This window comes from Salmo salar, chromosome 09 (assembly GCF_965601325.2).
Source record: "Salmo salar chromosome 09, fSalSal1, whole genome shotgun sequence".
Classification (NCBI taxonomy): domain Eukaryota; kingdom Metazoa; phylum Chordata; class Actinopteri; order Salmoniformes; family Salmonidae; genus Salmo; species Salmo salar.
In genome coordinates this window covers 81,423,738-81,450,292 of record NC_138299.1, presented here as the reverse complement: position 1 = coordinate 81,450,292, position 26,555 = coordinate 81,423,738, and the positions used below count along the sequence as shown (strand labels likewise).

Below are 26,555 nucleotides of genomic sequence, written 5' to 3'. Positions count from 1 at the left end.
TGACATGAAGCTGGCCATCTACAGTGGAACTAAGCCTGCTGGCCATCTACAGTAGAACAAAACCTGTGAGTTGACATGAAGCTGGCCATCTACAGTAGAACTAAACCTGTGAGTTGACATGAAGCTGGCCATCTACAGTAGGACTAAGCCTGCTGGCCATCTAAAGTAGAACTAAACCTGTGAGTTGACATGAAGCTGGCCATCTACAGCAGAACAAAACCTGCTGGCCATCTACAGTAGAACTAAACCTGCGAGTTGACATGAAGCTGGCCATCTACAGTAGGACTAAGCCTGCTGGCCATCTACAGTTGAACTAAACCTGTGAGTTGACATGAAGCTGGCCATCTACAGTAGAACAAAACCTGCTGGCCATCTACAGTTGAACTAAACCTGCGAGTTGACATGAAGCTGGCCATCTACAGTAGGACTAAGCCTGCTGGCCATCTACAGTTGAACTAAACCTGCGAGTTGTGCTTAACCGGCGAGGGTGACACTCCAGAGGTCCGTGTGTGTGTGTGTGGGGACTGGAGACAGAGAGGGCCTGTTACATGGCTGTAGTGGTGTTCAGTAAGGTGTAGATGGGGTCAGTAGATACAGATATCATGGTGACTCAGCGTTGTTGCTGGCTGTAGCTGTGGTGGTTGTCTTCTTCTTTGGTGTCTTTTTCACCGTCTTAGTCGTAGTCTGACAGGAGGAAGAGAGGAGAGGGGGAAGAGAGATGGGGAAAAGTGAGTCGATACCAGAGGAAATGAGAAAAGTACAATCTAAAAAGGAGAGAGAGAGAGATGTTCAGGAAATAACAGACAGGGGCTTATTGTGCCCTACGTGGGTAGACTTCTCAGTCAAACGAGTCATTTCACAACCTACACACTGCATTCCCAAATTAGTCCATGGTGTGCACACACAAATCTTCTGGTACAGTGTACATAACTCATTACTGATGCTACAGACAGCAGTCCCATATTATTGAGCTGTATATAACCCTGTGTAGACTATGTTACATAATGTGTACATCAACATGCTTCTATCACAGCATCTCTTCCATGGGAGCACATCTGATGTAGACTGCTTTAAATACCCCAGGCATGTCTGTACTGGAGTAGATGAGGTTGCCCTTACAGACTGATGTAAGGTCAGTTTAGCATCTCCCTCTATGGATAAAATAAGGACTGAGGGAGGGTAAGCTGATCCTGGAACGGTGTACAGCGCAGCTTCTACACAGCTGCTGGAGAAGGCGAGAGTGAGGAGCGGATATTCATATGAGATAATATATTAGAGTATTTCAATTGGAGGAGGATTATACAGTAAAACTGTGGGTGTGTCTGACTTGCACCCACCCACCCTGCATATTTAGACACAGTAGTAGTTAGAGGGGGATGAGACTGCATTAGCTTCCTCTTTTACCGTGAGTTAATGATGTTACTCCTAGACAGAGTGGTGTGTGAGCTTTTCCTTTTTGATGTAAAAATTATACACATTCACACAATACTGGCACACACACTCTGTGCACTTAAAATTATATATATTCTGACTCACCTCCTTAGTGTAGAAGAAGCAGTCACTCTCCTGTCAGAATGCATTAGCCCTAGTCCAGCTCCATTGTGTGTGTGTGTGTTTAAATACACTTGTGAGGACCAAAAGTCCTCACAAGAATAATGAACAAACAAAAAGTTGACCAACTGGGGACATTTTGTAAGTCCCCACAAGGTCAAATGCTATTTCTAGAGAGTTTAAGGTTAAGGTTAGAATTAGTGTTAGGAGCTAGGTTTATGGTAAGGTTTGGTTTAGGGTAAGGGTGGGTTTAGGGTTAAGGTTAGGTTTTGGGGTTAAGGTATTTTATTGGTCATGTACACATGGTTAGCAGATGTTATTGCGAGTGTAGCAAAATGCTTATGCTTCTAGTTCTGCGGGTGCATCTAACAAGTAATATCTAACAATTCCACAACAAATACCTAATACAACCATCTAAGTAAAGGAATGGAATAAGAATGTATAAATATATGAGATGAGTAATGCAAGATATGTAAACATTGTTAAAGTGACTAGTGTTCTGAATATAGGCAGCAGCATCTCCTAGTGATGGCTGTTAAACCGTCTGATGTACTGTTAAACCTCATGAGGCCCTACGCTGGACGCCAGCTGCCATTGCCAAAGCCTGTAAGGATCTTTAACAAACGACTGTCCAGGGCAAGGTTAGTTGTTGAATGCGCCTTTAGGATTCTGGCAGCCTGGTGGAGAATGTATCGGAGAGTGATTGGTCTCAGCCCCTCAAATGTCGATGCCTGCGTGAGAATGTGTTCTCCACAACTACCTGCGGAGGTCATTCCAGGAGCAGCTCCGGATGGAGATGGCCACGCCAAATGGTCACCTTCCTGATGTCACCAGGGTAGGTGCCAACAACGCCCCCAGACAGGCACTCCAGGTGAGGGAGAAGCTGACCACCTATTTCTCATCACCAGCAGGTGAAGTCCCATGGCAGTATGCCGTGGAGTGAAACAGCTCTTTGAAGAGCCCAATAACACAAAGGTTATTTTAAGAACCAGCCACCGTTGTCCATAAAATTGCATGCATATATATATATATATATATATATACTGCTCAAAAAAATAAAGGGAACACTTAAACAACACAATGTAACTCCAAGTCAATCACACTTCTGTGCAATCAAACTGTCCACTTAGGAAGCAACACTGATTGACAATACATTTCACATGCTGTTGTGCAAATGGAATAGACAAAAGGTGGAAATTATAGGCAATTAGCAAGACACCCCCAATAAAGGAGTGGTTCTGCAGGTGGTAACCACAGACCACTTCTCAGTTCCTGCTTCCTGGCTGATGTTTTGGTCACTTTTGAATGCTGGCGGTGCTTTCTCTCTAGTGGTAGCATGAGACGGAGTCTACAACCCACACAAGTGGCTCAGGTAGTGCAGCTCATCCAGGATGGCACATCAATGCGAGCTGTGGCAAGAAGGTTTGCTGTGTCTGTCAGCGTAGTGTCCAGAGCATGGAGGCGCTACCAGGAGACAGGCCAGTACATCAGGAGATGTGGAGAAGGCCGTAGGAGGGCAACAACCCAGCAGCAGGATCGCTACCTCCGCCTTTGTGCAAGGAGGAGCAGGAGAAGCACTGCCAGAGCCCTGCAAAATGACCTCCAGCAGGCCACAAATGTGCATGTGTCTGCTCAAACGGTCAGAAACAGACTCCATGAGGGTGGTATGAGGGCCCGACGTCCACAGGTGGGGGTTGTGCTTACAGCCCAACACCGTGCAGGACGTTTGGCATTTGCCAGAGAACACCAAGATTGGCAAATTCGCAACTGGCGCCCTGTGCTCTTCACAGATGAAAGCAGGTTCACACTGAGCACGTGACAGACGTGACAGAGTCTGGAGACACCGTGGAGAACGTTCTGCTGCCTGCAACATCCTTCAGCATGACCGGTTTGGCGGTGGGTCAGTCATGGTGTGGGGTGGCATTTCTTTGGGGGGCCGCACAGCCCTCCATGTGCTCGCCAGAGGTAGCCTGACTGCCATTAGGTACCGAGATGAGATCCTCAGACCCCTTGTGAGACCATATGCTGGTGCGGTTGGCCCTGGGTTCCTCCTAATGCAAGACAATGCTAGACCTCATGTGGCTGGAGTGTGTCAGCAGTTCCTGCAAGAGGAAGGCATTGATGCTATGGACTTGCCTGCCCGTTCCCCAGACCTGAATCCAATTGAGCACATCTGGGACATCATTTCTCGCTCCATCCACCAACGCCACGTTGCACCACAGACTGTCCAGGAGTTGGCGGATGCTTTAGTGCAGGTCTGGGAGGAGATCCCTCAGGAGACCATCCGCCACCTCATCAGGAGCATGCCCAGGCGTTGTAGGGAGGTCATACAGGCACGTGGAGGCCACACACACTACTGAGCCTCATTTTGACTTGTTTTAAGGACATTACATCAAAGTTGGATCAGCCTGTAGTGTGGTTTTCCACTTTAATTTTGAGTGTGACTCCAAATCCAGACCTCCATGGGTTGATAAATTGGATTTCCATTGATTATTTTTGTGTGATTTTGCTGTCAGCACATTCAACTATGTAAAGAAAAAAGTATTTCATAAGATTATTTATTTCATTCAGATCTAGGATGTGTTGTTTAAGTGTTTATGATTATGAGTTTAATGCAATTTTGGAACCTAACGATATGGAAAACGAGTTACTTATTGAGAAAAATACATTGGCGGAAAACGAAGACCAGCCAATGGACCTCCCAAATCAAGACGAAAACGATTTATGTGATACATTCTACAGTTTACAAAAAAAAAGTTTGCAATCCAAAGATTAATAATGCTAAATATACATGGGCATTCTTAAAGTCAACTGCTGATGTGTTTGTAATTTTGGAACCTAACAATATAGAGAATATGGAAAACAAACCTCTTATTAGTCATACCGAAGAGTTACTTCTTGAGGAAGTGAAAATAATGTTGGAAAACGAAGAGCAATTGCAAAATAGAACATTTTGTATGTATTCGCTCAACGCTCCTTCGCAAATTACAGGTCATAAAATAACGGATTTAGCAGAACTGAACAAGTATGGCATAACAACGATTTTTACGGACTGTCCGACGGAAAACCAAAACATCCCAAATCATTTTGAAAACGTTCCTGAATTTCTTGATAAGTACTACTCATTACAAACAAAAGGTTGCAAGCAACAGTTTGATACGCAACATGCATGGGCATTTATCGAGTCACCTTGTGGCGGAGAACCGTTTTTTGTTGGTTTATTTAAATTAGAAGATTGCAAGAAGATGTGCAAGGGCAAACCTTTAAATATTCATACCGAAAAGTTACTTCTTGAGGAAGTAAAACAAATATTGAAAAACAATGAGAAATTGCGAAATACGAAATTGTTTATCTATACGCTCAACTCTCCTTGTTTGCAAAATTCAGGTCATGAGTCATGCATGGATTTACTGATTAAGGATTCAGCAGAACTGTACAAATCTTATGGTATAAAAACTATTGTTGGATATAGCAAATGGTACGGTTCGACTGGACAGGTGACAACCTTTATAGATCCATATATCAGCTCATTCAATCACTTTAATTTGATCATCAGTAGTTCTAATTTTGAAAACTATTGTGATGAATTTGTCACTAACACTGAGCATAAGAAAAGCCATGACTCTAAATCTAATTTTGAAGACAGAGAACTTCCCAAGCAACTTTATATTTCGAGTAAACAATTTCTGCCCAACATTTCAGAAGTACCTTTCAGATTGAAAACGTTTAAAGACATCCATAAGCGTGTGACAAATACATTTATGTCAATTAGCAATTATCATAAAAAAGATTTGAAAACCGGTAAGAAAAAAGAGAAAAGTCTTGACCTAGATTTTTCCATACCCCATTTTGGAACTCATAATCAATTCCAAAAGGTTGGAGAGTCTCTAGCTGAACATTTTGACTTGGTAAAACACATGGGTGGTAACTTATATCAATCTAAAGTAAATTTTAAAAAATGGTGGACTAAAACAATTGCGGACGAATATACTACTTTTCTTCGAGAAGACATTAATAGACGACTTAGTGAAGATAAACACAGAATCGCAGTCCTCGATCACATCAAGAAAAACACTGCAGAATATTTACAGTTTTGTCACTTACCACTAAGCCCTTTCCACAAACTATTTAATTAATACATGCAGCGTATTCATTTGAGGTTGTGAACTAAAGATTATTTAATGTATATTTGAATAAATCAAATTGTTAGCAGATGTTAATGCGAGTGTAGCGAAATGCTTGTGCTTCTAGTAATCTAACAAATTCACAACTGCCTGTAAAGGGATGAATAGAATATGTACATATAATATAGCTGGACATGATAATGTCTCCACTCCCCCTATGGTTTTTGCTGTACTGTAAACATATGCTTTAATACTAATAAAAAAATATAATTGGATAGTGTTTGTTTCCTCATTTTGTGCCATATGTGGATTTTATTGTATATAATGTCATTTCTAAATAAAATTGGTACTCCAAAGCGGGGCTGGGGGCAACAAAAAAATTTATTTTCACAGTCTGCTGCCTCAGTGTCTTTAGATATTTTTGTCAGATGTTACTCTGGAATACTGAAGTATAATTACAAGCATTTCATAAGTGTCAAAGGCTTTTATTGACAATTACATGAAGTTGATGCAAAGAGTCAATATTTGCAGTGTTGACCCTTTTTCAAGACCTCTGCAATCCGCCCTGGCATGCTGTCAATTAACTTCTGGGCCACATCCTGACTGATGGCAGTCCATTGTTGCATAATCAATGCTTGGAGTTTGTGGGTTTTTGTTTGTCCACCCGCCTCTTGAGGATTGACCACAAGTTCTCAATGGGATTAAGGTCTGGGGAGATTCCTGGCCCTGGACCCAAAATATTGATGTTTTGTTCCCCGAGCCACTTAGTTATCACTTTTGCCTTATGGCAAGCTGCTCCATCATGTTGGAAAAGGCATTGTTCGTCACAACTGTTCCTGGATGGTTGGGAGAAGTTGCTCTCGGAGGATGTGTTGGTACCATTCTTTATTCGTGGCTGTGTTCTTAGGCAAATTGTGAGTGAGCCCACTCCCTTGGCTGAGAAGCAACCCCACACATGAATGGTCTCAGGATGCTTTACTGTTGGCATGACACAGGACTGATGGTAGCGCTCAACTTGTCTTCTCCGGACAAGCTTTTTTCCAGATGCCCCAAACAATCGGAAAGGGGATTCATCAGAGAAAATGACTTTACCCCAGTCCTCAGCAGTCCAATCCCTGTACCATTTGCAGAATCAGTCTGTCCCTGATGTTTTTCCTGGAGAGAAGTGGCTTCTTTGCCGCCCTTCTTGACACCAGGCCATTCTCAAAGTCTTCGCCTCACTGTGCGTGCAGATGCACTCACACCTGCCTGCTGCCATTCCTGAGCAAGCTCTGTACTGGTGGTGCCCCGATCCCGCAGCTGAATCAACTTTAGGAGACGGTCCTGGTGCTTGCTGGACTTTCTTGGGCGGCCTGAAGCCTTCTTCACAACAATTGAACCGCTCTCCTTGAAGTTCTTGATGAGCCGATAAATGGTTGATTTAGGTGCAATATCCTTGCCTGTGAAGCCCTTTTTGTGCAAAGCAATGATGACGGCACATGTTTCCTTGCAGGTAACCATGGTTGACAGTAAGCACCACCCTCCTTTTGAAGCGTCCAGTCTGTTCTTTGAACTCAATCAGCATGACAGAGTGATCTCCAGCCTTGTCAACACTCACACCTGTGTTAATGAGAGAATCACTGACATGATGTCTGCTGGTCCTTTTGTGGCAGGGCTGAAATGCAGTGGAAATGTTTTTGGGGGATTCAGTTGATTTGCATGGCAAAGAGGGACTTTGCAATTCATCTTATCACTCTTCATAACATTCTGGAGTATATGCAAATTGCCATCATACAAACTGAGGCAGCAGACTTTGAAAATTAATATGTGTCATTCTCAAAACTTTTGGCCACGACTGTAGAAAGGAGCAGTCACGCTTCAGTAACTGTCAAGGGAAGTTCTAGAAATAGTTTGCTAAAAAGCTGTTTCTTTTTGACAATTGTAAAGAAACTATTACACTTCAGCATGTACTTCATTGTTACCAAGAAATTATTTTAAAATCTATTGAAATAAAAACAGCTGCATTGGGCCTAGAATAGAATTTCACTGAATTACTAGTTATTGGCAATAAGGTAATACATAATTGAAAACGCATAATAGATAAAGATTTATTTTCTTTATTAGTAGCATTGTTATTGGTATATGACTGTCATTCAGTCCATGTTAAATACCATTATCTCAGCACAGAAACATCTTGTCCTTTATAACAGTGGAGTATTGATAGTTGGCACAAAATATATTCATGTAGAATATTCTCTCACAATGAGAGTTCCTCTACACAATAACACTGATACCAAACGCATAACAATAAATCAACAAATATTACAAAATAATATGAACACTGGTTAAAATAATGTCGCCATGACAGCAAGAATGTGTTTACAGTGTGTGCCATCTTTTCTTCAGTGCAAACTGTAGCAAATCAGAATAGAAAAAAGGATTTGCCATGTTGCCGTGGATAAGGTAACCAGCCTGATAGTAAGGGAAGAACAGACAGGTTGGGACTACATGACTTCAATTTGGTAGTTACCAAACACACCATGTCAGAATACCTGACTGAGGAATTCCCCTTCTCTACTGAGCAATGTCCTGCAGGACTGGGACAAGGAAATCAACTGTTATTTGGCTATCACTGACCAATTAAAATGCCTCTTGTTGAGATAGAAGAGAGCGAGAAATTCAGAAGAGATTAAAAACACACAAGTAGCACTCTTCACAGCATAAGGCCTTACAGAGGGGCTGAGGTGCCTCCTCTTAAGGAAATGCAATATGATTTGTCCAATAAGATTTCAGATCAAATTCCAAAAGAAATAAAAAATAAAAATCTAGTTTTAAAAAGCGGGGAAAAAAACAAACCTGTATTCAAGAACAGAGTGATAAGGCAAGCAAACTCATACAGCCAGAAAATGACTGTCACGTCAGTAGTTTTAAAACGGTTGTGTCTCCCCCTACTGGTTCAAAGCAGTGTCACAATTCAGAAGGTGGCAACACACAAATGCAGTAGTCTCATGCATTCAATTACAGAGCACTCCAAATAAACCCTGCCCAAAGCAAGGGCATGTCCCACAAAAAACAACCCCTAACGCACACCCAATCCACAATCAACCCCTTAGGTTCCAACCCAAGACACACACTAGATTTGAGAGAAGCACATGGTAGAAACTCAACGTACCCTACAAGGAAGCTAGGTGGAGTTCTTATCACATCGTTTTTAGCTAAATCCATGCAATCCTTTGCAACCTACCAGAGTACCAGCAGCACCTAGGGGAGATTGACAATAAGTGTCTGAAGGTAGATTTCAGACAAGGCAATAGTTTCTAAGGGGCAATGATTAGGTGAAATGACAGAGTCTAAGTACCCTGCCTGCCCAACCAGTATGCTATGGATGGATGAATGTCTATGTCTTTCTGAAGTAAAACACTAGCAGAGCACATCCCTTTAACAGCTTTAGACCCTATTGGGAGACAGCGTTACTGATCCAACTAAGATGTAATAACTTGTCCACAGCATCCTATCTAACAGGGTAAGACAGTTTCCACCATGTTTGAGGAGGCTACAGTCAGAGATGACACATTAAGAGGATATGCTAGCAGGGCTGCTGTCCTTATGGTTCAGAGAAACAATGATATGATCCAGACCCTAGAATAACACAGATCTGGGCCTGTATACATAAAGCGTCTCAGAGTAAAGGGCTGAACCCATTCAGGAATAGAAGTGAAAACACAGGACAAAATACAGTCTAGTGACAGTCATACATTATACAATACCTAGTGTGACAGTCATATATTATACAATAGTAGTAGATCCCTCAGATATTTGCCCTGTCAGACCAAGACTTAGCTAAGCCAGGCTCACCTGAAGGTCTTCCTAATAGGGCACTACACCACCCTGAAACAGCCAGCTCTGATAATATAAACACATTGAAACAAGACAGGGATCCATAGTGGTGTTCCATAATGTAGCCTGGTATCAACAGAGTATTAACATTAGCTTGGTGACCACTAAGCCACTCTTACATCCTATAAGCCAGTCAATTTAGTGTAAACAAAAATAACCCTAAGCACAAGTCTAACAAAGTTAAATTAACTGTTGGTTGTCTGTACTGTTTAGCTATGCTATGAGCTGCAGTTTAAGACCTTGTGGATGGTTACGTTATTATAAGTGGTCAGAGAACTCTGTCATTCTGTCTCTATGCAGTTGGGACAACAGAGAGGGGAAAAACAGAAGCTTGGTCATGTTCCAAAAATACACACACACACACACACACACACACACACACACAGAAAAGGTAATGATGCCTGAAGCTGTGTGTCTTTCTGCTGGACCGTTCTGAGCTGAACGGGGTGAGAGGGTAGAGCTGTCCAGAGGGAGAGGAGAGAGAGAAAGAACAAACAGATCTCTTCATCTCTCTGTGGGCGCGTGACCAAGTGTTCATCAGTCTACTGCTCCATTACAGTAGAGTGAATGATATGGGTAACCATGGCATCGGCTTAACACTGTTAGAGATAAGTGCTCCCAGAATGTCCTCTGCCTTCCAGAGATCACATGACCCCGTCTATGTAGTCAGACATGTTGAGTAGAGGCCAGTTAGGCCAGGACAACAACAATGATCCTTTGGCGCCCATCACTCTCTACTCTCTTCCCTCCCTGATCTCTCCTTCACACATGCCTAGTCCACTAGTCTACCTTTCCATTCATGGCAGCCCCCAGCTACCCTCCAATAGAGTTACCATACTCTGACTGGAACGTACGTTTATAGAGAATGCATCTCCAATAAACCAGTGGGGATCTCCTGCTAAGAGGCAAAGCCCTAGCATAGTGAGGGAGGTGGAGAGCCATGGTAGATGCCCTAGCATAGTGAGGGAGGTGGAGAGCCATGGTAGATGCCCTAGCATAGTGAGGGAGGTGGAGAGCCATGGTAGATGCCCTAGCATAGTGAGGGAGGTGGAGAGCCATGGTAGATGCCCTAGCATAGTGAGGGAGGTGGAGATTCGTGATGGATGCCCTATGCTCCCAAGAGGATTATGTCATGTCAATCTAGTGTGGGGCCTTGGATGGCCTGGGAGGGGCCCAACACAGAGGGCGATTAACTGTACAGCAGGAAGGAAGCATCTCTTTGTCAGTCCAGATAACAGGCCATCACTGAAACACACACACTGAGGTTAATGACTATAAAACCTAGAATATGTAAGCAGCAGGTTAAATAAAACAAGTGTTGTTGACATGAAGCTGGCCATCTACAGTAGAACTAAACCTGCTGGCCATCTACAGTAGAATAAAACCTGCTGGCCATCTACAGTAGAACAAAACCTGTGAGTTGACATGAAGCTGGCCATCTACAGTAGAACTAAACCTGCTGGCCATCTACAGTAGAATAAAACCTGCTGGCCATCTACAGTAGAACTAAACCTGTGAGTTGACATGAAGCTGGCCATCTACAGTAGAATAAAACCTGCTGGCCATCTACAGTAGAACAAAACCTGTGAGTTGACATGAAGCTGGCCATCTACAGTAGAACTAAGCCTGCTGGCCATCTACAGTAGAACAAAACCTGTGAGTTGACATGAAGCTGGCCATCTACAGTAGAACTAAACCTGTGAGTTGACATGAAGCTGGCCATCTACAGTAGGACTAAGCCTGCTGGCCATCTACAGTAGAACTAAACCTGTGAGTTGACATGAAGCTGGCCATCTACAGTAGGACTAAGCCTGCTGGCCATCTACAGTAGAACTAAACCTGTGAGTTGACATGAAGCTGGCCATCTACAGTAGAACTAAGCCTGCTGGCCATCTACAGTAGAACTAAACCTGTGAGTTGACATGAAGCTGGCCATCTACAGCAGAACAAAACCTGCTGGCCATCTACAGTAGAACAAAACCTGCTGGCCATCTACAGTAGAACTAAACCTGTGAGTTGACATGAAGCTGGCCATCTACAGTAGAACAAAACCTGCTGGCCATCTACAGTAGAACTAAACCTGTGAGTTGACATGAAGCTGGCCATCTACAGTAGGACTAAGCCTGCTGGCCATCTACAGTTGAACTAAACCTGCGAGTTGTGCTTAACCGGCGAGGGTGACACTCCAGAGGTCCGTGTGTGTGTGTGTGGGGACTGGAGACAGAGAGGGCCTGTTACATGGCTGTAGTGGTGTTCAGTAAGGTGTAGATGGGGTCAGTAGATACAGATATCATGGTGACTCAGCGTTGTTGCTGGCTGTAGCTGTGGTGGTTGTCTTCTTCTTTGGTGTCTTTTTCACCGTCTTAGTCGTAGTCTGACAGGAGGAAGAGAGGAGAGGGGGAAGAGAGATGGGGAAAAGTGAGTCGATACCAGAGGAAATGAGAAAAGTACAATCTAAAAAGGAGAGAGAGAGAGATGTTCAGGAAATAACAGACAGGGGCTTATTGTGCCCTACGTGGGTAGACTTCTCAGTCAAACGAGTCATTTCACAACCTACACACTGCATTCCCAAATTAGTCCATGGTGTGCACACACAAATCTTCTGGTACAGTGTACATAACTCATTACTGATGCTACAGACAGCAGTCCCATATTATTGAGCTGTATATAACCCTGTGTAGACTATGTTACATAATGTGTACATCAACATGCTTCTATCACAGCATCTCTTCCATGGGAGCACATCTGATGTAGACTGCTTTAAATACCCCAGGCATGTCTGTACTGGAGTAGATGAGGTTGCCCTTACAGACTGATGTAAGGTCAGTTTAGCATCTCCCTCTATGGATAAAATAAGGACTGAGGGAGGGTAAGCTGATCCTGGAACGGTGTACAGCGCAGCTTCTACACAGCTGCTGGAGAAGGCGAGAGTGAGGAGCGGATATTCATATGAGATAATATATTAGAGTATTTCAATTGGAGGAGGATTATACAGTAAAACTGTGGGTGTGTCTGACTTGCACCCACCCACCCTGCATATTTAGACACAGTAGTAGTTAGAGGGGGATGAGACTGCATTAGCTTCCTCTTTTACCGTGAGTTAATGATGTTACTCCTAGACAGAGTGGTGTGTGAGCTTTTCCTTTTTGATGTAAAAATTATACACATTCACACAATACTGGCACACACACTCTGTGCACTTAAAATTATATATATTCTGACTCACCTCCTTAGTGTAGAAGAAGCAGTCACTCTCCTGTCAGAATGCATTAGCCCTAGTCCAGCTCCATTGTGTGTGTGTGTGTTTAAATACACTTGTGAGGACCAAAAGTCCTCACAAGAATAATGAACAAACAGAAAGTTGACCAACTGGGGACATTTTGTAAGTCCCCACAAGGTCAAATGCTATTTCTAGGGAGTTTAGGGTTAAGGTTAGAATTAGGAGTTAGGTTTTGGTTATAGGTTAAGTGTTAGGTTTAGGGTTAAGTTTTGGTTTTGGGGTAAGGGTTAGAGTTAGAGTTAGGTTTAGGAGCTAGGTTTAAGGTAAGGTTTGGTTTAGGGTAAGGGTGGGTTTAGGGTTAGGTTTTGGGGTTAAGGTATTTTATTGGTCACGTACACATGGTTAGCAGATGTTATTGCGAGTGTAGCAAAATGCTTATGCTTCTAGTTCTGCGGGTGCATCTAACAAGTAATATCTAACAATTCCACAACAAATACCTAATACAACCATCTAAGTAAAGGAAAGGAATGGAATAAGAATGTATAAATATATGGATGAGTAATGTCAGAGCGGCATAGGCTACGATGCAACTGATAGTATAGAATACACTATATACATACGAGATGAGTAATGCAAGATATGTAAATATTGTTAAAGTGACTAGTGTTCTGAATATAGGCAGCAGCCTCTGCTAGTGATGGCTGTTTAACAGTCTGATGTACTGTTCTGCACTCCTTCTGCACTCAGTTTGTCCGTGACGTGTACGCCGAGGAACTTAGAAACTTTCCACCTTCTCCACTGCTGTCCCATCAATGTGGATAGGGGGGGGGTGCTCCCTCTGCTGTTTCCTGAAGTCCACGGTCATCTCCTTTGTTTTGTTGACGTTGAGTGAGCTTATTTCCCTGACACCACACTCCTAGAGCCATCACCTCCTCCCTGTAGGTTGTCTCGTCGTTGTTGGTAATCAAGCCTAGTACTGTTGCGTCATCTGCAAACTTGATGATTGAGTTGGGGGCGTGCATGGCCACTCAGTCATGGGTAAACAGGGAGTACAGGAGGGGGCTGAGCACGCACCCTTGTGGGGCCCCAGTGTTGAGGATCAGCAAAGTGGAGATGTTTCCTACCTGGGGACGGCCCGCCAATTGCACAGAGCAGGGTTGAGACCCAGGGCTTCAAGCTTGATGATCAGCTTGGAGGTTACTATCGTGTTGATGGCTGAGCTGTAGTCAATGAACTGCATTCTTACATAGGTATTCCTCTTGTCCAGGTGGGATAGGGCAGTGTGCATTATGATGGCGATTGCATCGTCTGTGGACCTATTGGGGCGGTAAGCAAATTGAAGTGGGTCTAGGGTGACAGGTGGAGGTGATATGATCCTTGACTCTCAAAGCACTTCATGATGATGGAAGTGAGTGCTATGGGGCAAAGGTCATTTAATTCAGTTACCATAGCTTTCTTGGGTACGGGAACAATGGGGGACAGACTGGGATAGGGAGAGATTGAATATGTCCATAAACACTCCAGCCAGCTGGTCTGAGCATGCTCTGAGGAAGCGGCTTGGGATGCCATCTGGGCCGGCAGCCTTGCGGGGGTTAACATGTTTAAATGTCTTACGTCAGCCACAGAGGAGAGCCCACAGTGCTTGGTAGCTGGCCGCGTTGGTGGCACTGCGTTATCCTCAAAGTGGGCAAAGAACGTGTTTAGCTTGTCTGGCAGTAAGACATCAGTGTCCGCGACGTGGGTGTTTTCCTTTTGTAGTCCATGATTGTCTGTAAACCCTGCCACATGCGTCTCATTTCTGAGCCATTGAATTGCGACTCCACTTTGTCTCGTTACTGACATTTTACCTGTGATTGCCTTACGGAGGGAACGACTACTCTGTATTCTTCCCCCGTCACCTTGCCATGGTTAAATGCGGTGGTTCGTGCTTTCAGTTTCGCACGAATGCTACCATCTATCCACGGTTTCTGGTTAGGGTAGGTTTTAATAGTCACACTGGGTACAACATCTCCTATACACTTCCTGATACACAAATACACTGATAGGGTGACTGAGTTTATGTTGTTCTCAGGAGGCTACCCGGAACATATCCCAGTCCACGTGAGCAAAACGATCTTGAAGCGTGGATTCCGATTGGTCAGACCAGTGTTGAATAGTCCTTAGCACGGGTGCTTCCCGTTTGAGTTTCTGCCTATAGGAAGCGAGGAGCAAAATGAAATCGGTCAGATTTTCTGAAAGTAGGGTGGGGGAGGGCCTTGTATGCATCCCGGAAGTTTGAGTAACAACGGTCCAGTATTTTTTCCAGTGCGAGTGCTACTGATAGATAGAATTTAGGTAACCTTTTCCTCAAATTTGGTTTGTTAAAATCCCCACTTACAATAAACGCAACCTCAGGAAATATGGTGTCAGTTTGCATAAAGTCCTTGAAGGCAGTCGTGGTCTCGGCTTGAGGGGGGATATACATGGCTGTGAAAATAACCAAAGAGATTTCTCTTGGGAGATAATATGGTCGGCATTTAATTGTGAGGAATTCTAGGTCAGGTGAACAAAAGGACTTGAGTTCCTGTATGTTGTTACAATTACACCATGAGTCATTAATCTTGAAACATACACTTCTCCTTCCCGGAGAGATGTTTATTCCTGTCGGGCGCAATGCACTGAGAATCCAGGTGGCTGTACTGATTCCAACAGCATATCCCAAGAGAACCAGGTTTCCGTGAAACAGAGTTTGTTACAATCCCTGATGTCTCTCTGAAAAGCAATCCTTGCCCTGATCTCGTCAACTTTGTCATCTAGGGACTGGACATTAGTGAGTAATATACTCGGAAGTTGTGGGTGGTGTGTGTGCCTCCTAAGTCTGACGAGAAGACCACTCCGACTCCCTCTCCTCCAGCGGCGTCGTTTTGGGTCGGCCTCTGGGATCAGTTCAAATGCCCTAGGGGGTGCGAAGGAAGGGTCCGCTTCGGGAAAGTCATATTCCTGGTCGTAGTGCTGGTAAGTTGACGCCGCTCTGATATCCAATAGTTTTTCCCGGCTGTATGTAATAACACGTAAGATTTTCTGGGCTAACAATGTAATAAATACATAAAAAAACTAAATACGGCAAAGTTTCCTTAGGACTAGAAGCAATGTAGCCCTCTCTGTCGGCGCCATTTTCATAGGGTTAGGGAAAATAGAATTCAGTCCCATTCAAAATCCTGTGTCCCCACAAGGTTAGTTATACAAGATTGTGTGTGTATGTGTGCCCGTACCTCTGTCTTGGCGGTGGAGGGTTTCTTGTTTGCCTTGACGCTGGCTGTGCGTTTCACAGGGACCTTCTCCACGATGTCCTCATCAGAATGCTCTGTGGTGATGCTCCTGGTGTCTGATTGGTCCGAGCTGTGCTGCGATGATTCATCGAGATGAGGAGCCGCAGATGAGGAACGAGCTGTGGGATTGGACAGAGGGATTGTGGGCTGTCATTAAGAGAGGGATTGTGGGCTGTCATAATGAGTGAAATCACATTTCCACTAGTGGGTCAGGTTTCTAGGTTCTCCTATCAGACACATGGGGAGAAACTCAATTGCTTCCTCGCATCCCATCTCCTTACCCTCTTTCTCAGAACCTATTGGATGAGAAGGTCAAAGGGGAGGGAACTCTGATCTTCTCATCCAATGGTTCTGAGGAGGTGAGGAGAGAGGAATAAAGGAAATGCAACAGATTCTCCCATGGTTGTTGAACAAGACTGAAGGAACAGGCACCAGTCCTACAGCTACAAACAGGAGCCTGCTCTTTAACCACATGACTGTTTCCCTTGTTTTATTTCCTGTTCAGTCTCTTTTTCAGATTGACTATCAGTCTGTCTCTCTGCTACACCAATTTTCCCCTTTCCTGGCTTTCATCCCACAGTGACCCTTAACGCAATTGATTCCCTTTCTCCATCCTTTCTCTACTTTCCTCCCTCAGTTTTTCCCCCTGTAGTCACAGACTGCCAACCTCACAGACAGACAGGAAGACTGAGCTATTCAGTCAGACAAAGACCCCATTCCTCCTCCCCACTGACATCACATGTTGTCCCCCCCCTCCCCTCCTGGAAAGTTTCCTCCTGGCATCCTGCAGTGCTTTAAATCACATGACCCCTCCCTCCCTCCCCCCACCCTGTACCAATAAGAGCTATTAGACAATGGGCACATAGCATTACAGTATGCTGACTTGTCTGTGTACTATGACTAAAATGGCTGTCATTTCCTGTTTTCTTCCTTTGTGACCACTGATCTGACAGGGGAGAGAAGTTGCTACAAATATTCAAGAGAACTAAAGTAAATACCTGCAGTCAACTTGTGCAATACGTTAGGAGAAAAAGCAGATTGCGTTCTTCATTTCACAGGTCACATTATGAAGCTTACTGTTCCCCAGAACAGTTGAGCAGGTGATGTGTATGTTTGTAAATAGCACAACAGCAGAAAGCGGGAGCTGGTGAGTCCATAGTGTTATATATCAATCAGCGAGTGTTGTGCGGCGCACATGAGGTGATTAAGTTACACTTGTATGCAATGCACTACTAAATGTTTCCCATCAGGTAACTTATAACGGTTTTCTGCCGTGTTTGAGAAGTCAATGAGCTCTGGATGAGTTCTGTACAGCAGACATTTTTTTCCCTGTGCTTCCTACTATGTGTGGTACCTACTCTGGCGTGTGGTCTTGGCGCGGGGCAGCGTGTTGGCTCCAGTAGCCATGTCATCCAAGGCATCTCTCCTCATGCGGGGGTCAGAGGAGTGCAGGCCCATCTCCTCCCCATCGTTGATCAGAGTCAGGTCCTGCATGCTGAAACTACGCAGCTTGTCAGACAGCACACCCTGGCCCTGCACACAACACACACACCCCTCAAACACTGTGGGGTATAGATGTACGCATTCACAGACCAGGGTTTCCGTTAGCTTGTAACGGCCGGCTTTCGGGGCAGCAGAAATCCTCGAGCTGTCATTCTGCCCCTGAACAAGGCAGTTAACCCACTGTTCCCCGGTAGGCCGTCATTGTAAATAAGAATTTGTTCTTAACTGACTTGCCTAGTTAAATAAAGGTTATATTAAAAATACAAAAAAAATATTTAAATAAATTGGTCCACAAAAATATTTTTATAATGATCAGAAAAATACAAAATTGGCGCCGGCTAATCGTCCGAGAAAAAAAAAAATCCCATTGCAAAATAACGCTTTTTAGCCTATTCATTGATGGAAATACATCTGACCGGTCCTGCATGTCTATTCGGTTAATTTGCATAATTCTGTGGAATTAAATTGCTACGTGTGTATTTTTGTAATTTATCACACACGCACAGCATACAGATACAGAGCCTTTATTTGACAGGAAAATCTGTCCAGCTCCTCAAACAGACTGTTTGTTGCTGCTGGAGTGAAACGTGCTTTTATAATCCCAATCATTGCACAACATTTCTAAACTCAATCTCGTGTTAATGGCCATGATTAAAAAGAGCTACTATTTTTGATTTCTCAACTGGTAATTGAAGCACGCTTCCCATACGCCATTCAAGTGCAATGACAATGGTAGGCAGGCTTCAGCGCATCACACACACTACTTAGCAATGAGCTGGAGGCAGTATGCATTTTGAAAACATACACATAATTATTTGAAACCTGAACATTTTACTTCATACTATGAGACATGTCTTACCTTGCTTCAAAGTAGAATATACTAAATTATTTTATAAAGACTTCCATATACCAGTGAAACCAGTAGACTCTCTATCATGTTCTATTGGTTTTCAAATTCAACTTTATTTGTCCAGTTGCCAAACTTGAATCCTAGTCATATTAGCAACCCATGCTAGCTGCATCTTAAGATCTCCCCTCTTTCTACATTTCTAACAGCTATTTCCATCTCTGTCACAGGAAACCGCATTTGGCAACTGTGTTTTCCCACTTATTGCATTATGGAATGAACATTTGCGTGTAGCCTACTGCCTTGGCCGCATTGCTGCGCTTATAATGCAAATAAATAATAGTTTATCAACATTTTAAGGTAAACATTCTGATCCGTTGCATCAGCCTCAAAGCTTTTTCAAGTTTTGTGTTTTTTTTAATGTAGCCTAGGCCTACTTGTTGTATGACTTTGGGATCCATCCACTGTCCCAGAGTCTGTTTGGAATAGGCTATTTCTTTCTCACACAGAAGGACAAGCTGACAAAATTTTTAAAAAAATAAAATAAAAATAGGTAAACGTTTGTACTATGGAGGATAGTAGATTGACATAGGCTAGTGATTTTGATGTTTGGACAGTTATTCTAACATCTTCAAAGTGCGCATTGAAATTTGGTAAGAAGATCCTCGAGTTGCATGTTCTGTTAAGACGAATTACCATACTACAAATGTGATTTCTGCCATTCTGAGTACCACGGGTGGACGCCCTAATCAGGTTACGCACCCAATCCATATGGGTTTGGTACATTTCTCAAATGTCCAGTAAATGTAAATGCTGCTGGTCAAATGTCTTGTGCCACATTCTCCTAATGTAAACCCTGACCCAGACAGACACCCTGCAGCATGATCATAAGAGCACACACCTACAGAACACACACTTCAAGACACTAGGGTTGGGCGATGTCTGGATGACAATTCCTCTCATCAACCTGTCCAAACATTGTTGATATAGGATTGTATCATCTATTTACATTTTTTTTACCAGGGGAGGGGGGGAGCGCGTCGTTGCGTTGCCCAGCAACGCGGTAAACATCTGTAATAAAGCCTGTCATGCACAAACCACCCGATTAGAGTAATGATCTTACCAATATTGTATTTTCTTGTGTGCAAATAAATAAATAAATATATATAAACCAATCACATGGTGATATGACACCGATAACTTTGAATGGTGATTTGGAACCAAACATTGTAAGCCTTCAGACAATTTCAAGATCGAGTGCACATGTTCACCATAGACATGACTGGGCAGTCTTCTTGGGAGAGCTAAGCAAACAGTTACATAAGTGCGTAACAGCGGGCCACCACAGAGCTCACATCCTACCTACTCTAAAATGTCAACGGAGGAGATGATGACCCAGTGGCGCAGTGGATCTCAGTGCAAGAGGCGTCACTGAAGTACCAGGTTCGAATTCTGGCTGCATCATATCCGGCTGTGATTGGGAGTCCCATAGGACGGCGCACAATTTTCCCAGCTTTGTCCAGGTTTGGCAGTCATTGTAAATAAGAATTTGTTCTTAATTGACCTGCCTAGTTACATTTTTTATTTAATAAAAAAACCCACTGGTATTGTGGAGGGCGAATGAGGGTCACTTTCCGCTCTTGGCCAACGTCACCCGCAAATACCTCTGCATCTGTGCAAAAAGCGTTCAGTAAGCGATATTGTTACCCCACTCCAAAAGTCTATTAAAGCCAGAAAAGGTGAACATGCTTGTTTTCCTTGCCAGAAACCTTTAAGTAAGTTAATATATAATGAAAAGAAAAATAGTGGTTCTAAATTGCACTTTAATTTTCAAAGCCTGTATTCACAGATGAGTCTTATTCTAAATAAATGTATCCTAGGCTAAACTATTCTGTTGTGTGCCTTAAACGTATTTGACCTGTAATTTATTCTGGTTAATTTTGTCCTTATTTTGTAGCCTATCCAAATGTGGGTTATTATTTTTCTTCCTGCTTATCGAAAGCGCTGCTATGGGGGTATGTAATGCCGTTGCACAATTCAGGGATATGAATAAACACTGCCACAATAATATAAATATCTGTTTAGAAAAGTAACTTTTACTCCAAATTGTACTGACAATAGCCTAGTTTAAGCCTATATTATTGTCCATTTTGTTTGCAAGGATTTTCCAGCGGCACACAATTTGTTTATCCTAAAGATTTGTTCAGGTGGAGGCCAGAAACATAAGGTTTGTTTAAACTTCCCATTTGATTATTCTATCTTGAAATTGTTGGTCCTCTCTCTCTCTCATTATTACCATACGTTTTAATTTGGGCTATTCACAAGCATAAAACTTTCTGATACAACTCTGATACTGGCCTCCTAGACTCATTTGAAAGTTGATCATAAAAAATTAGCTTATGCCAACAAGTGACATTCAAATAAAATGGTGATTGGGATAAAAAGGGAAATTAAGCTTTTAAAACATGCCAGACAACGAGGTGTCCTCTGCAAATGGCCCATGATCATCCGACATTGAAGAGGTGGGCGAGAGAAAAATTATCTAACATTTTGCAGCAGCTTTTGGCACTCTCCACTCCATATTGTAGGCCTACTCTTGCAATATGTTAATAGTAGGTAGGGATGAAACGGTTACCGGTTTCACGATAAACCACGGTAAAATTCCAGACAAAATTACCGGTTCAAATTTTCACTAAAAGCATGTTTGATTACCGCGGTTTGAAAAACTCACGGTAAATACTGTCCAGCATCAACCAAAGTTAGCAACAGTCTGATGCAGGCGCAGCGTGGGTTTTGTTTTGTGTGAAAACATGGCGGAAGGCAGCGGTAGCGCTCGGGAGATTTTTCTGCCTTCTAAGAAGACCAAATCTGAAGTGTGGTCCTATTTTGGGTTTTACAAGAGTCCTGAGGGAAACTTAATCAAAGACGGTCACCCTGTCTGCAGAACATGCAAAACATTTTTATATATATATATATTTGCTGCGAAAGGGGGCAACACTTCAAATCTCTTGAGTCATCTTCATGACCACCACCCACTACTTTATAGCGAATGCAAGGTAAGTTAACTTTTAGCTCAATGCATGATGTGGCGACTTCGGAATGGGGGAAAATGTCATGTTTTGCCTGTCTAACTTGCTAATAGCTTGTGAATAATGTAAACTGAAGCTTTCAGAGTTACCTACTCTTGTAAAAACACTACACATTGTTCTGCTGCTGTATGGGTCGTGTGTCTGCAGACTCTATTCACCCATCGCACACGATAACACGTTACGTAGTTTAGTCACCCAACCAACGTATTTTGTTCATTTAAAATCCAGCAGTCGTCGACTTGGTTGTAAAAGTGCTCCAACAGGAGAAACACTATAGACTCCTATACAAGACTCCTGTATTTATGTCAATTGTTGGGCTCATTACAATTACTATCACAGTCTTCTTGTCTTCTCATTTGTATTTATGTAAATTGGGCATGGGGTCATTGCATATACTCAAATGCATCAAAGAATATAGACTGTGTGTGGATAATAATAATTATAATGTAACACCAATAATAATAATAATAATAATAATAATACTTTGCTATTCCCTTGTGTACAGAGCGGGAGTGCAGCAGGCAAACCCAGTGATGCAACTGGTTCCTCCTCATCTACAGTTGTGACACAGACACTCGAGTAAGCATTTAAAAGGCAGGCTGCTTATGCACCCACATCAAAGAATGCTCAAGCCCTCACTGCAGGCCTTTCATATTACATTGCAAAGGACATGGTGCCATTTCAAATTGTTTAGAGCTGTCTAAGGCTGATGAAGGTTGCCGTGCCTCACTACAAAGTGCCATCAAACATTTTCCAAGACTGAAATCCCAAACCTGTACAACCAGGTTCAAGCTGATGTTGGAAAAGGTTTGGCTCATGGCACATGGTTTGCTGCAACTGCTGACCTCTGGACCAGTGAAAGCGAGGGTGGTCAACTCTACATCAGCTTCACTATCCATTATCTCACCCCAGACTGGCAACTGGAATCAAACTGCCTGGAAACACAGTTCTCCCCAGAAGATCACTCGGCTCACAACAGAGTTTTTTTGAGAATATGCTGGAAGAGTGGGGGATCAACAAGAAAGACCTGGTCTGCATAACCACAGACAACACAACAAACATGACCAAGGCTTTTGAAGAGTTCCCAGATCTGTGGCTTTGTTGCTTTGGCCATCATTTGAACCTGGCCATCTCAAAAGACTCTGAAAATTCAGAAGTGACACAGCAGTCAAGGCCTGCCGTCATCTGGTCCAAGGCTTCTCACGGAGATGGAAGAGAAGGAGAGAACTGAGAGAAAAGCAAGCTGCCCTCAACAAACCACAGAAGGCTCTGATCCATGATGTGGTGACCCGATGGGGGATCTACAGTCGTGGCCAAAAGTTTTGAGAATGACATTCATTTCCACAGTTTGCTGCTTCAGTGTCTTTAGATATTTTTGTCAGATGTTACTACGGAATACTTAAGTATATTTACAAGCATTTCATAAGTGTCAAAGGCTTTTGATGACAATTACATAAAGTTGATGCAAAGAGTCAATATTTGCAGTGTTGACCCTTTTTTTTCCCAAGACCTCTGCAAACCGCCCTGGCATGCTGTCAATTAGCTTCTGGGTCACATCCTGACTGATGGTAGCCCATTCTTGCATAATCAAAGCTTGGAGTTTGTCAGAATTTGTGGGTTTTTGTTTGTCCACCTGCCTCGAGGGTTGACCACAAGTTCTCAATGGGATTAAGGGAGATTCCTGGCCATGGATCCAAAATATCGATGTTTTGTTCCCCGAGCCACTTAGTTATCACTTATGCCTTATGGCAAGGTGCTCCATCATGCTGGAAAAGGCATTGTTCGTCACCAAACTGTTCCTGGATGGTTGGGAGAAGTTGCTCTCGGAGGATGTACCATTCTTTACTCATGGAAGTGTTCTTAGGCAAATTGTGAGTGAGCCCACTCCCTTGGCTGAGAAGCAACCCCACACATGAATGGTCTCAGGATGCTTTACTGTTGGCATGACACAGGACTGATGGTAGCGCTCACCTTGTCTTCTCCGGACAAGCTTTTTTCCGGATGCCCCAAACAATCGGAAGGGGATTCATCAGACAAAATGACTTTACCCCAGTCCTCAGCAGTCCAATCCCTGTACCTTTGCAGAATATCAGCCTGTCCCTGATGTTTTTCCTGGAGAGAAGTGGCTTCTTTGCTGCCCTTCTTGACATTAGGCCATCCTCCAAAAGTCTTTGCCTCACTGTGCTTGCAGATGCACTCACACCTGCCTGCTGCCATTCCTGAGCAAGCTCTTTACTGGTGGTGCCCCGATCCCGCAGCTGAATCAACTTTAGGAGACGGTCCTGGCACTTGCTGGACTTTCTTGGGCGTCCTGGAGCCTTCTTCACAACAATTGAACCGCTCTCCTTGAAGTTCTTGATGATCCGATAAATGGTTGATTTAGGTGCAATCTTACTGGCAGCAATATCCTTGCCTGTGAAGCCCTTTTTGTGCAAAGCAAGCCGGCACGTGTTTCCTTCCAGGTAACCTTGGATGACAGAGGAAGAACAATGATTCCAAGCACCACCCTCCTTTTGAAGCTTCCAGTCTGTTATTCAAACTCAAATCAGCATGACAGAGTCATCTCCAGCCTTGTCCTCGTCAACACTCACACCTGTGTTCACAAGAGAATCACTTACATGATGTCAGCTGGTCCTTTTGTGGCAGGGCTGAAAAGTCAGTGGAAATGTTTTTGGGGATTCAGTTAATTTGCATGGCAAAGAGGAACTTTGCAATTAATTGCAATTCATCTGATCACTCTTCATAACATTCTGGAGTATATGCAAATTGCCATCATACAAACTGAGGCAGCAGACTTTGTGAAAATTAATATTTGTGCCATTCTCAAAACTTTTGGCCACGACTGTACACACAAGATGCTTGAGCGTTTCCTCAGCCAACAGCAGCCAGTCTGTGCGACTCTGGCTGGAGAAAGAGGAATATGGCATCTGATGCCCAAGGATGCCGACAAAGTGTCATGGAGCAACTGTGCCAGCAAGTGCCATGCACTTGCCTCAGAGACACAAGTGACACTGTCAGCCATCAAACCTGTCCTGGACCACATCACCCGTGATGTTCTGGTGGAAATGGATATGGATCCATCCCTGACCAAGGAGATGAAAAGGGTAATGAGAGAAGACCTTAACAACAGATGCAAAGAGAGTCATGCACATGGCTTGTTTCATTGACTCCCGCTTCAAAAGGAGCTTTTTAGATGAGGCTGCAAAAGTTGACACTGACAGCTGTGTCCAGGAGGCCTTGAAGCTGGCAGCTGCACCACCAACATCCCCACAGCGGCATCGGAGGGGAAAGGCCTGGCTGGGTTGCTGAGAAAGATTACCTCAACAAGGCAGCAGAGAGGTAAAGAGGGTCAGATTCCAACCACCCCAGAAGACAGAGTGAAAGAAGAGATCAAAGTATACCTGTCTCTGCCACCCATTACAGCAGATGAGGATCCACTGGTGTGGTGGAGGGACCCCACCCATTCCAGCAGAAGACGATCCACTGGTGTGGTGGAGGGACCCCACCCATTCCAGCAGAAGACGATCGATCCACTGGTGTGGTGGAGGGGCCATGCATCAGAGCTGCCTCACCTTGACAGGGTTGCCAGGAAGCTTTTGTGGATCCCAGCAACCAGTGTGCCATCAGTGTGCCAGCGGGCACATCGTCTCCTAGCAGATCACTACTTAAACCGGGCAAAGTAAATATGCGGACATTTTTACATTTCAATCTCAAGTGAACAACGATGAATACATACAGGATGTTAGGCCTGCAGCACTGGATTTCTTTATGAAGGAGAGAACGGACATACAAGTGCTGTTCATTTGATTTGTTTACAGATTTTATATTATTTTAATGTCAACACCTGCACATTGGATGTGTTTACATATGGTTGTATTGTTCTTACATGCACATTGCTTTACTTGTGTTGCTTTTATATGCACATTTGATTTGCTTACTTAAGGTTGTGTTCATTTAAACCTGCACTAGGGAAACGTTTACCTCTCATGGTCACATGGTGCCATCTTTAATGTTAACGTTATTATTTTAATGTTTATGCACACAAAAAGTGCATAGTGCTGCTCATTTTATTTGTTTGTTGGTTTTCAATATAAAACTTGGTGAAATGATTTCAGTGTGTCAGTACTTTCTGAACATTTCCAGCACATGTTAACAATACTGCGATAATACTTATAACCGTGATCATTTTGGTCACTATAAACTTGGTATGAAATTTTCATACCGTTTCATCTCTAACAGAAGGCTAAGTCTACCTACATATTTATTGAAAAATGTTACGGCAAATAGGGATAGGAAAGTAATTTGGCATGTCGCCCGGCTGTGCGCTGCCAGTCATGTTCAAACAGGTTAAGCTATCATCTGTAAAAAATCTAAATATATAAAAACTATTGTCTGTCACATCATGATGTCATTGCCATCGATGATGTCTGTCAAACACAATTGACTTCCGATTACATCGTAATATCGCCCAACCCTACAAGACACCAGAGTTATTTCTTGGCAAGAGCTCTCAAACTATACAATAGACACTACCATTAACAACATTGATATACAGACTTATTGGTATTAGAGGTTGACCGATTAATTGGAATGGCCGATTTCAAGTTTTCATAACAATCGGTTATCGGTATTTTTGGACACCTTTTTTACACCTTTATTTAACTAGGGAAGTCAGTTAAGAACACATTCTTATTTTCAATGACAGCCTAGGAACGGTGGGTTAACTGCCTTGTTCAGGGGCAGAACGACAGATTTTTACTTTGTCAGCTTGGGGATTCAATCTTGCAACCTTACGGTTAACTAGTCCAACGCTCTAACCACCTGCTTTACATTGCACTCCACGAGGAGCCTGCCTGTTACGCGAATGCAGTAAGAAGCCAAGGTAAGTTGGTAGCTAGCATTAAACTTACCTTATAAAAAACATGATGATATTACTAGTTTATCTAGCCTGTCCTGCGTTGCATATAATCGATGCGGTGCGCATTCGCGAAAAAGGACTGTCGTTGCTCCAACGTGTACCTAACCATAAACATCAAT

General features: G+C 43.3%; 1 protein-coding gene across 1 annotated transcript in view; it reads right to left on the bottom strand.

Moving 5' to 3' along the window:
- Positions 1-7,755: 7,755 nt before the first annotated feature.
- LOC106611932 (receptor expression-enhancing protein 2) overlaps positions 7,756-26,555 on the bottom strand; it is a 35,365-nt gene continuing 16,565 nt past the window's right edge. The window contains exons 6-8 of the mRNA XM_045724034.2: positions 17,438-17,612; positions 16,023-16,198; positions 7,756-11,925 (exon numbers count right to left, since the gene is read on the bottom strand). Of these exons, the coding sequence (XP_045579990.1) occupies positions 11,842-11,925; positions 16,023-16,198; positions 17,438-17,612 (435 nt within the window). The 3' untranslated portion in view covers positions 7,756-11,841. The remainder of the gene's footprint in view (positions 11,926-16,022; positions 16,199-17,437; positions 17,613-26,555) is intronic.